Source organism: Lotus japonicus, chromosome 1 (genome assembly GCF_012489685.1).
Source record: "Lotus japonicus ecotype B-129 chromosome 1, LjGifu_v1.2".
Lineage (NCBI taxonomy): Eukaryota > Viridiplantae > Streptophyta > Magnoliopsida > Fabales > Fabaceae > Lotus > Lotus japonicus.
In genome coordinates, this window is record NC_080041.1 from 100,492,975 (window position 1) to 100,510,292 (window position 17,318).

General features: G+C 34.7%; 1 protein-coding gene and 1 long non-coding RNA gene across 4 annotated transcripts; both read right to left on the minus strand.

Moving 5' to 3' along the window:
- Positions 1-674: 674 nt before the first annotated feature.
- Positions 675-9,200, minus strand: LOC130728414 (probable protein phosphatase 2C 64). Of its 3 annotated transcripts, none has more exons than XM_057579880.1 (5): positions 8,743-9,200; positions 7,669-8,089; positions 6,074-6,429; positions 4,705-4,941; positions 675-1,180 (listed from the first exon to the last, which is right to left on the minus strand). In XM_057579880.1, exons 2-5 carry the CDS (start codon positions 7,985-7,987, stop codon positions 911-913), a joined length of 1,182 nt encoding a protein of 393 aa, XP_057435863.1. In that variant the 5' UTR covers positions 7,988-8,089; positions 8,743-9,200; the 3' UTR covers positions 675-910. The 3 variants fall into 3 exon arrangements, with proteins under 3 accessions (XP_057435863.1, XP_057435861.1, XP_057435862.1); XM_057579878.1 differs by having other exon boundaries at positions 6,074-6,441; positions 8,743-9,198; XM_057579879.1 differs by lacking the exon at positions 8,743-9,200 and adding an exon at positions 8,353-8,498 and having other exon boundaries at positions 6,074-6,441.
- Positions 9,201-10,171: 971 nt separating this feature from the next.
- Positions 10,172-10,862, minus strand: LOC130732327 (uncharacterized). The gene is made up of 2 exons (XR_009017009.1): positions 10,538-10,862; positions 10,172-10,393 (listed from the first exon to the last, which is right to left on the minus strand). It is a non-coding gene; the product is annotated as an uncharacterized LOC130732327 (long non-coding RNA).
- Between the last annotated feature and the right edge of the window lie 6,456 nt (positions 10,863-17,318).

Genomic DNA, 17,318 nt, shown 5'->3' on the forward strand with positions numbered 1-17,318 from the left:
AACTTAAATAGGATATGAAATTAGCTATTGAATTATAAAATGTATGTTTTGTTCAGACTTGAACATTTATTTTTAATTATCTGATTTCAAGTTTTCAATTCATTACGGAAATGTGATTGAACCAAACTTTAAAGCTTGGCATGTAGTGTTTCTTTAAGTAGGGTAACATTCATAGAGCAATAAGAGCATGGTTGTGTTAATAATGAGTTAATGGATTAACTTGGAAGTGATTCTTGGGGATGGATTCATGGTGAAATATCTCTCACCCCCAAAAATACTGCAGGTTTCCTAAATCTATAACTCAAACTAGAGACCTCTATTTGAACTGAAACAACTCCAAACCAATTGATTTACGCAATTTGTGGTATCTATAGCATCACCTAAATATATCATTCATATAAATAATTTCACATTACCTCTGAAAATGATCTTACTCTCAGATGCACCTCTCCCATAATGGATATACCAAAGAAATATTAAAATGTGTGGAAATTCTTATACAATTAACTTTAAAGGCAAAGTCAATTCTGGAGAAAAATTCAGTAAGTAACATGATATATATACAGCTCAAAAGAACTTCCTAATTACATGCAAATAACACAGATCATGGTTTACATTGAAACTCAAATCATACACAACCAAGACAAGGTTACCAAAACAAAAAGGGAAAATGGTGAACATGGTAAAAAGGTGCCAAGGCAACTTTTATAATGGTCATCAGAATATCTCTTCTGTTCTTTCAATTTGTGGGAAAGAACCTGAACATGAGTATTAGTATTCTAGAAAGTTACAGTTCACATTTAAAGAATTGGAGTGCTCCTCCTCTCATTGTCTCTATTTGAAGGTACCTGGTATTCACACAAGAAAATCATACAAGAAAGACAAAAAAGTAAAGATACAACTTGAAGACTTAGGTAGAACCAGCCTCTGTTGGTGTAGTACAAGGTGCCAGTATGTTAGGGGGCAGGTTGATGCCAGCCCCTCTAACAGAGATATTGGTAAACTTGCCAGAGCTTGCCCTGCTCACAAGATTGGAGTCAAGAAACACAACAATCACTGTGATATCATCGTGGAAATGCCGACGAACCCCGCGGTCAATTTTTTTCAGGTCAGAATATCTCATTTCTCTCTTCTTTGCTGCTTCCTGAAGGGCCATTTTCACCAGCCTCTTTGCAATTCCCTGAGAAAAAGACACAAGATAAACCATATATTCATTCTTTATCGTGAGTGTTGTCTGCAATGATTAAGGAACTTATCTAATCCCAAAGAGATAGCTTTAAGTTGCTCCCAAGTCATGCATAAATCTGGATAAATATTTTAGACAGCACATCATAAAGCAAATTATGACACGTTTGGATTGCCATTCCGCCCCACGCTTCACTCCGTTTCATGTTTGGGAATGTGAGCTCATGGTTTCCAATGAGGAAAAAGGACAAAAACATGAATCCAGCATTTTGGGTTCACTTGAATTTGATAAAATAATACTTGTATTTCATTGATTAATACTTGACTGAAAACTACAATATATATAGACTAACAAAGAGATAAAAAGAAATTAAATCTATCTAAACCTATCTCTATTTAAATAGATATCATCTCTCTTTAAATAGATACTAATCTAAGATATACTAATCTAAGATAGAGAAACAAATCTAAACTATATCTCAATGAGACAAGACTAATTATAAACTAAATCTTAATAGATATTCAACACTCCCCCTCAAGCTAAAGCTTACTTAGCTTTAAGCTTGTAACAAATCAAACCCAAAAAGAAAATTATCTTAATAGATATCCCTTAACAATGACGGTCTTGGCGAATCTCTGAATTGAATAACTTTTTAAACTTCTAGTAAATCCATGGCGGCAAAAGACAACTTCTCATACTTCAAATTGAATAATCTTTCGAACTTCTGCAAAATTCACGGGCAGGCAAGAGATAACTTCTCATACTTGATCTGGCTGAAATTGATGCAAGACAAAAACCAATTCTTCTGAAGTGTCGTAGGGTAGCTGAGCCAGCAAATAAGGGCGAAAAACCAGCAACAATACGCCAGAAAACAAAGGCTGAAGCAACAACTCCCCAACAACAACCACACAGAAATAAAACACACTTGAGGTCGATCGATTGATGGCTTCTAAGACAAACAATGGTGTCAACTTTGACACAGACAACTCTCAAACATTAGAGAGTGGGCCAGCGCAACCCGCAGCTGAAGCCCTAAAACCAGAAAACCAAACAACTAGAAAACCAAACAATCGAGACAAAACAAACGAAGGTGACATTGTCACCTTTAAAACCAAATTGCATAAAATCAGCCAAGATCAATATAATAAGAGCATCTCGAACAATGAGACGCAAACAACAACTCAAGTCTCAAAAACCAATGCGGATCTGAGCGTCAAAACAGAGTTAAAACTCTAAACCAAACCAAACCAAACTAAACCAAACCAAACCAAACCAAACCAAACCAAACCAAACCAAACCAAACCAAACTTGGCCAACAATGAGAGATGGCACAACACACGTCAAAACAGAGGATCCTTAAAACCAAACCTGGCTGATACACAAAGAGGACCAGCGAGAACAAAGCAGCGGAGAGAGCGGCGCAACCTGGCTGATACACAAAGAGAACCAGCGAGAACAAAGCAGCGGAGATAGAGGCGCGTGGACTTCACACGCAGAGAGATGGGAGGCGCATGGCTTGGAATCCGGCGGCGGTGGCTGACTGTAGTCTCTAAGATATTTAACAATATCTAACACTTTCCCCCCTCAAGCTAGATCATATATATCATATGCATAGCTTGTAACAAATATTATTAACTCGAGAAGCCGCTGCTGCCGGAGAGAGAAATTCACACAACACTTACCCTCAAGCTAGAGCATATATATCATATGCATAGCTTGTAACAAATATAATTAACTCGAGAAATCGTTGCTGCCGGAGAGAGAAATTCACACACAAACGGAGCACACAATGCAATGTGGTAATCAGAAATTGTAGAGACTTGAAATTTCCCTTCACCGCCTACTCCCAACGAGTAGGTAAAGACTTTGCCCTTTCAAACAATAGTAGCCTCAATATTAGACTCTAAGAAAGAGTTGCAGTGCACATCAGATGCATACATCCATTCAACAGAAGAAATATTACCGGAGTAACCCAACACACTATTTGAGAATTTGACTGGACCAAAGAGCCACCTTGTATCTCTTTAGTTTCTTCATCCATGGTAGTTGTAACAGCAACATCAACTACTTCAGGATGCAAAATTAACACAACTTCTAAATCAGCAGGAGCAATCTGAAAGCCTTTGTATTTGATAATACCTTTCAAGCGATCAGATAGCGATCAGATATATGTATATACTCATCCTGATCGAAATAAACAACATCTCCAATAACCATCTTTATCTATTGTTGAAATTGTGGCTTCCTCATTATTCACGTATCTTGTATGAAATCAACATTAGGGAAAGTTTGGACAAAGTAATAAATAACCGCTGCATTCAAAGGTGCTGCACCACGGGAGACTTTAATCAAACTCTGCAGCTTGCTTCCATTAAAATAATACCAGCCATTGACCACGCCATACTAACAATTCGTATTCCATTACTTGTTCACTAACCAATGAGTATCGCCCGCTCAAGGACCAACCTTGTTCAAGATACAGGCGGCGGAAAAGATGGAGGATTCTCTGATCCGTTCTGAGCAACTTCGGAAAACGGCGGTGGAAAGACGTTGACAGTGTTGACAGTGTTGAACGTCAATAATGACTGTCAAGAACGTGACAAGGATCACTAGGGTTCCAAGAGAAAGGGAACCATGATCAGAAAGAAACAAAGCCGTAAGAAAACGGCTAGAACTAACAAGCGCGGAAGCGAAGTACAAGGAAAATTAAATCCAAAGAGATTTGGAAAGTCACCATGAGGGGGCTCATGGGGAGGAGCCCCCTCACAGCGGTAGGATCGAAACTTGCTCTGATACCAACTTGAATTTGATAAAATAATACTTGTATTTCATTGATTAATACTTGACTGAAAACTACAATATATATAGACTAACAAAGAGATAAAAAGAAATTAAATCTATCTAAACCTATCTCTATTTAAATAGATATCATCTCTATTTAAATAGATACTAATCTAAGATATACTAATCTAAGATAGAGAAACAAATCTAAACTATATCTCAATGAGACAAGACTAATTATAAACTAAATCTTAATAGATATTCAACAGGTTCATTTATAAAACATGAATCTACTTTAAGGTAACGTTCCGAAATATACACTTAAGCATTAATGTTATCTAATAGTTGTTGCATAGCTTTAGGTCAATTGCATTAAAAGTTTAACATCAGCAAATAGTTCTCCAATTTAAGAACAGATTATTTATTGTGCAGGAGTTATCTAAGTCAAGGGAAGGCTAAGATTCTAATAACACAACAGCCAGGAAGGGATTTGTACTAATACCACTCCAGATTTAATAATAGTTATTTTAATTCAGAAAATGACATCTACGTCCCTGTTTGGCTGTTAGGGGTTTCCAGCCCTAATACAACCCCAAAAAAGAAAGGAAGAAAACAATTTCTGAATAAGCACATCTGTGACACATAGATGCAATAAACCATGATCGCATTCAACAGTATGTCAATTTCACCAGCATATAAAGCATCTAGTAAGGTGTATGAAAATATATATATCTTACATTGTGGGGATGATTTTGAACTATATCAACAGCATCTTGATTGGTAAAGTGCTCCCACAATCCATCAGATGCAAATATAATAAACTGATCATGTGGCTGCAACTGGTGCACTGATATTGCTGGTTCTGAGCTCAATATCGGCCTCTTGATCGGCTCACGAAGTCTAAACTTAGCATATAGTGGTTCTCTATTGAACTCGGCCTTTTTAAGATATACATCACCAATAGATCTAGAGATCTGAAACACCAAAAGGTTTTAGATGTTAATTCATGCAACAAAAAAAGGGGGATGCTCCTAGTAAGGATATGTTGGTGCTGACAAGACACAACATGACAACTAAAGCTGATTTTTCATTCTGTAAAAGTTCAAATGCTCTAACATGGATAAGTGGGTAGAGTAGACTGTAGATAGACAGAGAGGTATGAAGAGATTTAAGAAGTTCTGACATTCAAAAAAAAAAAGTTGCAATGTTTATAAAGCTAAAGAGAAGGATTATGAGTAAGGATCAACAAAAGAACTCGATGTCATAATCTTAAGGTCCAAGTTTCATGAAAGGAATAGATAAAAAAGCAATATTTGCAAGCTTTGACTGCATATAATGGACAACTAAATATGACCATTCAACTGCATTAAATTGAAGTTTTATCAAATTAAATTACAAGCAAAAGAAGTTGTTAGCACAGAATTACGTGAAATTGAGGGAATTTGAATCTTTCTACATTTATAACTTCGGGAGTTCGGAAGTTTTAAATTAAATTGTAAGAAAAACTTCACAACATTTAACACAGCATCTAGAGATACAAAATAAATTAAGCACAAATTATGTCATGGTTCTTCACTATTCTAAGCAAATGAAGTTTTCTGGTAATATGAAGGCATAAGACATCATTAATTAACTATAACATTAATGCAATTAAAATATATTGCATAAAAAATTGCAATGAAGTTTAGAGATATAATCAGGACCTTCTACAAATAAACTTGACCCCAAGGTTTTTTCTGTCCTCTAACTCTCTCATGCTCCTCCCTCACCCAGTCAGCCTGCACTAGTGCACTCCATTCCCTACCCTTTTTACATGAGCATTGTACCTATACTATTAACTATTAAGTATTAACTATAGTATTAAGTCATTCTTACATCTGAATGTTACATTCTTTTTCTTAAAGATAAACATAATATTACATTCTTAAAACTGAACTATATACATCCATGATCCAACACTGAAATTTAAAATTTTAAGACGCTATGAGGATGCGATGTTATTAGAGTTAAAGGATAAAGTGTCCACATGAGTTTGGAGCAGTTAGACAAACAATTTCTGGCAGAATTACAACTGATTTCTTAATTATAGAACTATATCTGACTTACTTGTATTAGGCCCTTCACGCGCCATACATTATGCTTCAAAACAACAATGTTTGAATCATCAGGATGCAAAGATTGCAGCTCATGTCTTACAGACTCTATTGCTGCATTATGCTCTGCTGACAATTGCATCGCTAAAACCTCCCCAGTTGCCTTGACCGCTCTTCCCAGAACAGCCCGGGAATCGCCAAGATTTGCGATGTACAGTGTTCCATTACAAATCACGCCAATAAGACAGCATGATCCAACAGCTGCAATTTGTGGTTTCATTGACCACTGTTTGGCAACAAGTGACATAAATCCATCTTCTGTTGCTTGGATTGCCTTCCGAATTACATCCACCGACATTGACTGTTGTTCTGCAGCAAACCCTGAGCATGAACACTTTTAATTGACAATCATGCATAGAACAACAATTCAAAAGACGGCTAAATTTGACTGACATACATGCAACAAACGAGGTATTGAAAAGTGAAATCACAATTTATGTAGTTTCAACTCAGCATATATGATATATCTTTAACTTTTTACTCTATGATTGATGCATAATTGATATGATGATTGAGGGAAAAAATGTAAAACGAATATAAACCATCCCTTTGCCACATATCTTGACACGAAAGAAACAAACTTTACCAAGTCACTTGTGATGGCTCTAACAATTTATTCAGCTAGGAACAGAAACAAAAGAAAGAATGGGGAAAAATCCCTTATTGACATATATTTCGGTTCACAAGTCAAAAATCTCGTCTCTTTGATAAACAGGCAAACAACAAGAAATAGATTAATTCACAAGCTGTTCTCAAAGAGTTTTATCTCCTACATATAATTTGCCAGTTTCAAAGTTTACTGTTTTCACTGTTCATTTCAGAATGCCTCTTTTTTTTTTGTTTGGCACAACTAACATTGGCCCAGTTTATTGAAATTAGATTAGATTGTGGGCCTCCATGTATCCAGTTTGAATCCAAGTATGTTTAACACTAAAACACTAAAACAAGCTTATATATGGATGTTAAATGTAATATTTATATATGTGTGTGTGTGTGTATTAAATTGATTAACACACAGTTATGTAGGGATTTAATGGTAATTGACTGTGAGTGTAAACATTTTTTACACAGACATCTAATAATGGGTCCCCAAATCAGAATATAAGTTTTTAATTTCATCAAAATAAAAAAGAAAGCAATTGTTTTTGAATACGTGACATTCAGTTATCAGTGTAAAAATGTTTTACAACGATAGTGCATAATCATTAAACTCTTCATATAGTGGTCAAAATAACAATTTAAACAAGTAGAACCGTTTTGTCGTGCATCACACGGGGTACAATCCTAGCTCTGCTTATTTCCGAACACTCCCCAAGATTAAACAGCTCCTTCTGGTATTTACCAGATGCACAAAAGCTAGCAAATTTTTCCAACACTCCATAGTTCCCTTTATGTTTTTGGTCAGAGTCAAAAACAAATTTTAACCACATATTCTTAGAATTGGAAGGTACTCGAGGTAGAGAGAAATACAACAAATTAACAAGTACAATCTATCCCAAGAAAGCAAAAAAAAATTGAATTCAATTCACTCGTCTTGATGTCACTTACTCTTGAGATGGCGAACTAGGTGTTCATTGATATAACGCGATGTCTCAGGCCCTCCATGCCCATCATAGACACCAACAAAAGTGCCATAAGGCCCAGAATCACTGGTGCTCAAGCTACCTGATTCAAGATAGCTCTGATCCTCCAGCAAGTTGTTGGCTTGGACCACAGCCATTGAAAACTCGCCATTCAAGTGCTTCCCCGAGTCCTTGTACCACAAGAGCCCATCTTGTTTACCTCCAGCATCTGAACCACTGCGTGCATATCGATCCAAACGCGGTTGAAAGCACGCCGTCAGAAAGTTCATCAACTCTGGTAACATCCCTCATCTCACTCCACAACCTTCACAAATTTCCACATCTATCAGCCAGCCAAGAACAACTTCACCACAAGAATTTCTCAGTCACAAATGGATATAATAGTCCTGTACCACACCAATCAACACAATGATTAATCCACTACAAAGTGCATGTTTGAGAATTATATTATAATTAATTCTACTGCTAGAATCAATTCTGGGAAGAAGCTTATGTGACTAGCTTCTGGTTTCAGAATTGATTTGATTTTGGGCAAAAATATTTCAATCCAAACAAGCCAAAAGCACAAACTACAACAGCATGAATGAACTATTGATTACAACACCAAAGTAAAGTTCAATTTTTTCCAATAAAACAAACCACCTATTACCGTTTTCTAATGGATGAACTATACCCAGAAATAGAAAATCAGAAATCAGCTTCTCCAATCAAAACTCTTTGTCCTTGTTGCTTTTTAAATCACAACAAGAACCATGACCAAGTAAAGCCCCCTACCTAAAGAAAACTACAGAGAGAGAGAGAGAGGTAAAAATATATACTTTTTTTCTCTTGATTTTCAGAAGAAGAAGAAGAAGTCAAACTAACTTTTTCCTCCGACAAGCTTAGGTCAGCTCATTGAAAATTTCACACACTGACACTGAAAAATTGAAACCCCCCATCTCAAAAAGCTAGCTTTTTTGTACCAAGCATACGTATACATGATGTTGTATATCAAAACCAATAAGAACTAGGAAAAAAAGGACAGAGATAGAGATCTCACCCAACAATTGGAAGAAGCTAAGTTGGACTTGGATGATGATGATGATGGTGATGACCCAGTTGAAAAAAATAAAAGAGAATGATCTGGAAACAAGAGGGAAGTGAAGAGTGTGTGGTGAAACCAAATCTATGGATCTATGGATCTAGAACTGAACATGGAAATTGGAGTTAGTTGTTTTGTTTTGTTTGCTTTTTCTCTCCCTTCAAAAATGTGAAAGATTTGTTGCTGTTTTGATGATATAGATTAGGCAAAAACTGAAAGAAGAAAGAGCCTTTCTTTCCTTTTCCTTTCTTCTCAGCTCAGCAGACAAGCCACATAAAAGCCCAACAGTGGTGAACTCAGAGCCAGCAAAGCAGAGGTCCACACAAGCATGCTAGAGAGAGAAAGAGGTGGTGCTAGAGAGAGAAAGTAGAGAGAGTGAGTCAATGGGAGCATGTAACATGGGCAGTGATAAAAGTTGTAGTTGTTGTTGTTGTTAGGTTAATGTTGTTGTTTATGGGCATTCCTTGAAAACGGGTTCAGATTAGGACACGTGGCGTTTGTGGTGGTTTTAACTGCATGTGACTGCTCTCTCTCTCTCACTCAGCTGTCTTGATGGTACACGTGTCTTGTTCTTACCATGATGACTCGAGTGAAGGGTGAACGTAGCAGACAAACTGCAGAGTCAGAAGACATTTCACACCATGCTTCAAATTGCACTTCATAACCTCAACAATGACCTTTATGTCAAAGGTTTTTTACTCTAGTAGCTCTCATATGTTCAATCAACAAACAAGATACTCTAAGTGCCTGTTTAGCATCCCGTTAGAAACTGATGTTTGAATTAACGTGATTTTGTTAAAATGATTTTAAGTAAAATTGTGTTTGAGCAAACGTGATTTATGTTTGGATGATTTGTAACAAACGTGATTTTAAAATAATGAATACCGTTTGGATGATATTAATTGAGGTGAGTATTTTCACTCATCAACGCTGAACGCCCAACGCCAACGCTCGAATTTTTAGATTCCAAAAAAACGTGATTTTGATGCAAAACAGCGTTAACGCGTTAAGGAAAACGCAAACGGCTTGGCGAAACTGCAAAACGGTGTTTATGGCAACGCAACGCACGTTTGGCCTCTCCAACGCCAATCCAAACAGGCCCTAAGTGCTTGTTTGGCATCTCGTTAGAAACGTGGTGTTTAAATTAACGTGACTTTGTTGAAATGATTTTGAGTACAATTGTGTTTGAATAAACGTGATTTATGTTTGGATGATTTGTAACAAACGCAATTTTAAAAAAATGAGTATTGTTTGGAGCATATAATCAAAATCACGTTTAAGACTATAATTTAAAAAACATAAATTACAAATTTTATATTTATAATAAATTAATGATTATATTTATATAATTTAAATAAATTATGTATAATAAAAAGATAAGCTACAGTTATTTATTATGAGATAGTTTTCATTACTAAATATAAAATTAAAAATGAAATAAATAAAGTAAAAAGGGCACCAAATTTTATTTCAATTTGGCTTTAGACTAGGAGACTTGCATCTCCTCTTTCTTCTTCGTTGGCTATTTTCCTGGTTTCTTCTCCCTTGTAACTAGTTGCAGCTCGCAGGTGCACAGTTCCAGTCCCACAAAGGCATGTTCAACAACAAACTTGAGCATGAAAGGGAAAGTACGATTTAGCTACCATGCTCTTCAAACCCAATTCAAACCCAGAAACAGAGGCACCAAAGACAGAGCAAAGAAATGCAGTAGATCTGAGTTGTTGAAAGCCAAAACTTCAAAATTATGGCTTACCTTTAATTCTTCAACGGTCAAACGAGAACGTTGGACGCTGCCGTTCTAATTTATCGCTTCTTGTTCAACGCTGTTTTGGCCCGGATCTGCGTTGGTGCGTTGACAAAAACGCTAAACCAAACACTTGCAGCAAACTGGTAAATCACGTTCTCCGGAACGCAACGCACGTTTGGGGTCTGAAACGCTACCCCAAACAGGCCCTAAGAGAACATATTGAACATTTAGTTTTAGGCTTTGATTGTTGAGCGGTGTATATGAAAAATAATTTGTTCAGAGAGATATACTTACCTAATATGATTTCAGAATTCTAAAAGAATTAGTGTCATAATTGTCAATTGTGAAAATAACTTTATGCAACTACTTTTAAAAAAAAAAAAAAACTTTATGCAACCAAATAAAGCTCTCATATGCTCTCTAATTTTGTGCATATTTGGTTTTGCATTTCTCTAAATAGAAGTGATTTCAAGTTATCTCGAAGTATTAATTTAAAAATTAGAATCTATCAGATTAAATTTAACACATATTAATGAAGTGAGATTTTGTTCCAGAACAACTATGTTTATTAATGTATTGACTATTGTTGAAGATAATTAGTTACTAGTAATTAAAATTTAAAATTATAAAAGTTTAGTAAATACATGAGTTATATGGGAAAGAGTAATAACTGTTTCAAAATTTAGTAGAGGATCTCTCTAAGATCATCTTCAACGCTAGTAGCATAGGAGATTCTTATCACTAAGCAAATTGATGTTATTTTTTTTTACTCATTGAAACAAGTCTATGTTGCACTCCAATGAACTTTTTTTTGAAACTGAATGAACTTAAACATATGGTTTGGATTTTCTATAAGCAACCAAGCCTTATGATTAAAATAACATTTATTTTTCTCTCTCTAAACGCCTAATATAACCATTGAGCGCAATCATATGTTCGAAATTTTCCTATTAGCCAACCCAAACAGAGAGCAACACAACCCAAAACGTCTTCACCCCCTTCGAACGGGTCATGTTTTCTAATTTTCTATAAAAAAAATCAGAAAATTTATATTTTATTAAAATTTAATACAAATAAATTTCTAATGCAGAGTTTGAATACCACCACATACATGAGTTATTTTCTTTTTATCTTTTTTTATTCCTTTCTAACTTATAAAATATAAACCTTGATCATTTTTACGTTAATTTAAATTTTAACTTGAGTTAATTTCTTAACATTTTATATTAATAAATTATTCAACATACTATATAATATTTCAATATATATTTAATTATTATAGTTTAACTACGGTTCAACTTATGTTTAACCATTGAATCGTAAACCAGTATTATATTTTTACAGTATTATTTGTCCAATGATCGGTCCAATTTTGTAAACACTTCTAGTTACTATTAAAATATTGATTTTAAAATTTATTATTAATATGTCTTGATTTAATGTATATTACATTAAACAGTAATTATGAACGAGAATAACAATCATGACGTTATTGAAAGGTTTTTCTTAAAAGTGTGTTTGTGAGCTTTGAGGGGAAAGAAGAGGGGGTAAGCCCTTAACTTGTTTGTAGGTTTCAAATTCCTCCAAAGCCCCCAATTAGAGAGATTTCCACAAACAATGAAGTATATCCTTAGAGGGGTTTTGGAGGATTTTTTTAAAATTCCCCAAACTCCTCCCAATTCCTCTAAACCCCCAATTAGAGAGAATTCCACAGAACAACTAGAACAACTGAAGTAGAGACTTAAAGGGGTTTTGGAGGGTTTTTTTAAATTCTCAAACTCTCCCCTTTAAAATATCTCAAACAATGGGAGAACTTCTCATAAGCCCCTGTCACACCTTCTATTATTCTGTGAATGAGACTCAAATAGACTAGGCCAGACGCAAAAAAAAAAAATTAACTATCACAAGTAGCATATTAGACTTAAGCCTCAATTTTTTTAGCAGGTTAAACATATTTATGCAAAACTCAATCCAACTTATTTCCACCCCTAACTACTTGCCTGCTATGCAAGAAAGTCTCTAACGTAGGGGAAATTCTAATTTAATTTGAGTAACATTATTAAATAATTATAAAAACTTTAATTGGTTCCAACAAATAAATGAAAAATTTGATGAACCACTCTAATATAAATCACCCGCAACAACTACGTTGTGACGATCTAAAATCGCCAGAAAAACATATTTTATCAAGCTTGTCACTTTGTGGTTCTTAAAAACCGCCACTAAATAAAGTATTTGGATGTGATATACACTATTTAGATGTTCATGTATCCCCATTGACAAATAAAGCAAGTAAGTGTACTTGCCTTTGTTTTGGCACATGTTTTTATTTTGCTAACTTCATAAAAAAAAGTTTGTTTTCAATATTTTAATTATGATTATAATTTTAAACTAAAATCTCTATGCAGCTTGCGTACGCAGCCACAATGTGCATTATATATGGGTAAAAAATTGTAGGGCTGGCCTCACCTTCGTGTGGACATGTGTTATTAGTGTTAAGTTCAATTGACCAAATTTCAATGAAATGTTTTTATCGTGCAAGTACATATATAATTTGTGGCGGCTATGATACATTATTTAACAAATAGTGCATGTATATGTACATGATAAAACTTTCACAAGTTATATAATCCTAGTTTTAAAACTATGCTTGGGTCAGCCGGTCTGATCAATTGAATCGGAATTCAATCACTTGATCGGGCTGAGTTTTTCATAGGATCAGTTTTACAAGTCAATCGGTGAGAATCAGTAAGACGCGACTGAACTTTGGTTGGTCTTTTCCTCTCATAGTCTCACTCAACATAAATAAATACATTAATGATATATTTTGGTGCTTGATCTAGGTTTGGGTCCAAAGTAGCATCAATATATCATTAGTAGCATTATCCACAGTGAGACTACTATCGGGTAGCTTACGGATGCCCATTCTCGTTGGTCATTTGGTGTTTGATCTAGATTTGGGTCATTGTCAATGTTGCTTGGGGTATATCTTGCTATTTGTGCATTGAAGGTGTTTATTAGGATTGGGCTTCTTGGAGAGTAATTATCTTTGAGTGTACCAAAGCAATTCGATTCCAAGATCTCTTGCCCAATTGATCTTCGGGTAGCAGCAATTTAGTTCGTCCTAAATTGGTTTTTTTTTTTTAGGTTTTCTTATGTAACATTAGGATATTATGCTCACTTGTTGGGTGTTGCAATTGTACTATTGACCCTTCTATTTAATTAAAGTTTTTCCTAAAACAAATAGTTGAGGTCCTTAGCTGTTGGGAAATAAGCTTTAGTGAAGTGAGAAAATAAAATGTGCATGCCTTTGAATTCTTTTGTAGTTTTAGAATTATGATAATCAATGGTGCGAACTGCATAGACAAGATCATTGTAGAGCTAGCCTTATCTCACAAGATATTATATAATTGAATTTGAAACATGAATCTCTGCTCAGCTTCTTATCATCATAGCCAACCACCGGCCAGAAGAATGGGTGATCAACAATGTGGATAATGCTCATCAACGATCATATAGTACATGTCTTGAAGCAAAACAATGCATTTAGTCCAGGTAGTGCTTTTCTTGTATTTATGAAAAATTGGTCCACCTACATATAAAATTCACGACATGAGGGTTTACCTAACAACTTACTTGGTTATCAATCTGATATCAAAGCAGTTATTAAGTAATTTAATTTACATTTTGATCTTAATTGTATTCCTTAATTTAGATAGAAGTTGAAATTAATACAAGGAAATGATCTATGAATATTATCAACATTTTTTACAGCAAAAATATAAACTATTGGATAAGTAAATTTTGTGAGAACAAGTGAACAACACTCTCACAAATAATACAAATCAACAAAACTCAACCAAACAAAACCACCTTGAAAACCACACCTAGGGAACTTGCATCATTAAAACCTTCATATGAAAAATCCACTAGAATAAAACTTAGTGAAGGAAAAAGAGTACAATATCCCCTAGAAATTAATGCCTTTGTATCCCTCTAAGCAAAAACCAATACAATAAAACATAAAAAACTCAAACCTAACCAAAATAAATCAACTTAAACTTAAAACAACCCGAAAAGCAACACTGAAACAAGAAGAAAGTAAAATGACCCAAACCACAAAGAACTAAAAGTCTTAAGGGGACCCATACTTATTAGGTGGGTACGTTTAAGATGCTGCATACACGCCTCAATGGCCTCCTCATCAGAACCTTCCTAAATAAGACCTAACTTTTTACCAATCGTCCACATCTCACGAGCAAACTCATAAACACAATCTTGAGACTGCGAAGACGACATACCCATAAGATCCGCCCTACCAAACGCAGTGCCAGACACACCAAATGTTTCTACGACATCAAATTCAACACCCTGAAACCTTCATTTTTTCCTACCCCTCTTAGTGACTTTTCTTAAGCCGACTTCTTTTGAATATTGTCACCTTAAGCTTAAACAATTATATATTGTGTGAGAGAATATGTTAAATACTATAAGACCATACTTATAATGATCTATGTATATTGTCACCAAACTAGCTACTATATTTTTTGAGAGGTGAGTGAGTTAGACATTCACTTCTGCCTATTAAATTTGATATGATTCCCTATTAATTAATCTTATGAAGTCATATGTGTTTAAGTGTTTTGTTGTACATGACAGATGTCATAAGTTTTTATATTAAGAAAATTAATCAAGGATTAATAACTTTTTTTTCTTTCGACCACAAGTATCCTCCATAGAAAGTAATTGTACTCGTACTCGAAACATCCACATTGCGATGATGTTAACTTTCTTAGTGAGATTAATAAAATTTATAATTAATTGTTATTTTTTAAAATATTTTTCTATCAAAGCATATTATTAATTTTTTAATTAGTACTTAAAATTCTCCAATCGATAATTATATAAAAGTAATTTGTGGATGGAAAAAACCTCCGTTGGGAGAGTTAGCTCACCATGATGTGGATGTTCTCAGCTCGAACAAGATTGCCTCTGAAAGAGGATACCTGTCTTACACCCAAAAAACATTAAAAGTAATTACCTTTTATAGTAGTCATTGCTTATTTAAATACTTGTTTAGTTACTAATTCCTTTAATCCATGCTTTTTTAACTACGAGTTGTGGCGTGAATGTTTACTTTGTTCCTTAATTATGAGATTGGAGGCTCGACCCTCAACTTAAAGAATGAAGCATTTGTGATCTGTCAGTTACCCCTTAGTTTAGTCACGTTATCGGTTGTGAATACTCTAATTTTTTTTAAAAAAAAATCAATGCTTATTTTTATAATTGATGAATGTAACATGACAAATGTTCAATAATAGTACTATTAGTTATTTACATCTTTAGTATTTTACAAGATAACTAAAGTGTAATTCTTTAAGTATCTTTAGGCTTGGGCTCTACTTGTGTGTAGAAACTCTAAAACTTCACATTAGGAATGAAATGATGTTAAGAAAAGCTACTATAAATGTAGTTATCGTTGACAAAAAAATGTGATTATATATATATATATTTTAAATAAAAAGTATAATGATATGAATTTAATGATAATTCACTGTGAGTGTAAGCATTTTTTACACAGACGACTAATGATGGGTCGCCAAATCAGAAAATAAGCTTCAAATTAAAATAAAAAGGAACATAAATGCTTTTGAACACGTGACATTCAGTTATTGGACGTTTGTGTAAAAATATTTTACACAGACAGTGCACAACTATTAAACTCTAATGATATTGATAGATAATGTGCTAGAAGAACAAGAGAGAGAGAGGAAAACGATGAACTTTAGATGAAAGAGAAAGTAGATGTGATTAAATTGAAGTTTTTAAAAGAATATAAACACATTTCACCTTCTATAGATGTATTAGTGCCCCGTAACTAGGGTTGCAACAAAGGTTTTATGAACCCAACCCAAACAACGTTCAAAAGGATGTGTCAGGAATTCGTGTAGCTTTGGTTTTAATACTCATGAACCCTATGTTATCAAGTACTTATGTCTTGAGTTGGAACTTTTTTAAACTGAAATACCCGACCTGATCCATCTATATGTAGTTTAACCTAAATTTCCAAACTGTCATGAGACCTTACTCTACACTCCGCACGTGCACTCGTCTTCTCGTGACTCACTTAGACACTTCCTCCCTTCTACTTCCATTGTCACTTCTTATGCCACTTATGAAGGTCTATCGTCTTTGCCTTGCGGTCCTTGCCATCATTGTGGTTCGTTCCTCTACACCCTGCTATCGTGCTCCATTATATATTGTTTTGTCCCTTCTTCATAATATTGTTATGGTTGCTCCATTGTGCCCCTTTGCGTCATTGCCAAGACTACGAGGCCAAGGCTAGCTGCGCCGTTGTGCCCCTTTATGTTCCCGATTTTTCATTTATTTATTTACATTTTTATCATTTTGTCAATTATTTTCAAGAATATCAGTTTTTAAATCACATCTGAACCAACCCATTGAGAATCGAGTTGGGTTGGTTTAGGTTTAGATTCACAATAATGTAAAAGAAAACCTATTCCAACCGGCACAAAATAACTCGGTTTAGATCCAATTTTCACATAAACCCAACTTGAACCAACTACTCCCGAGTGGCCACATACATAGATCAGCAATTATGTATCCATGCGTGCAATTTATCTCCCATGAGTCCATGACCCGATCAACCCGTCTCCAACACTTTACATCTTACCTCTGTCTCACGTGTTGCAAAGATGGTGACATTGTTGCTACATGCTCTTTCCAGCCATGCTTAGAAGATGTGTCTCAAACGAGACACAGCCAA

Excerpts from the sequence above, each read along its gene's own strand:
- LOC130728414 (XM_057579878.1), bottom strand. The coding sequence starts at position 7,987 with ATGTTACCAGAGTTGATGAACTTTCTGACGGCGTGCTTTCAACCGCGT. Across the intron at positions 6,442-7,668 it reads CCTAGTTCGCCATCTCAAGA|GGTTTGCTGCAGAACAACAG; the intron begins GTAAGTGACATC and ends GTTCATGCTCAG. Across the intron at positions 4,942-6,073 it reads GCGTGAAGGGCCTAATACAA|ATCTCTAGATCTATTGGTGA; the intron begins GTAAGTCAGATA and ends TTGGTGTTTCAG.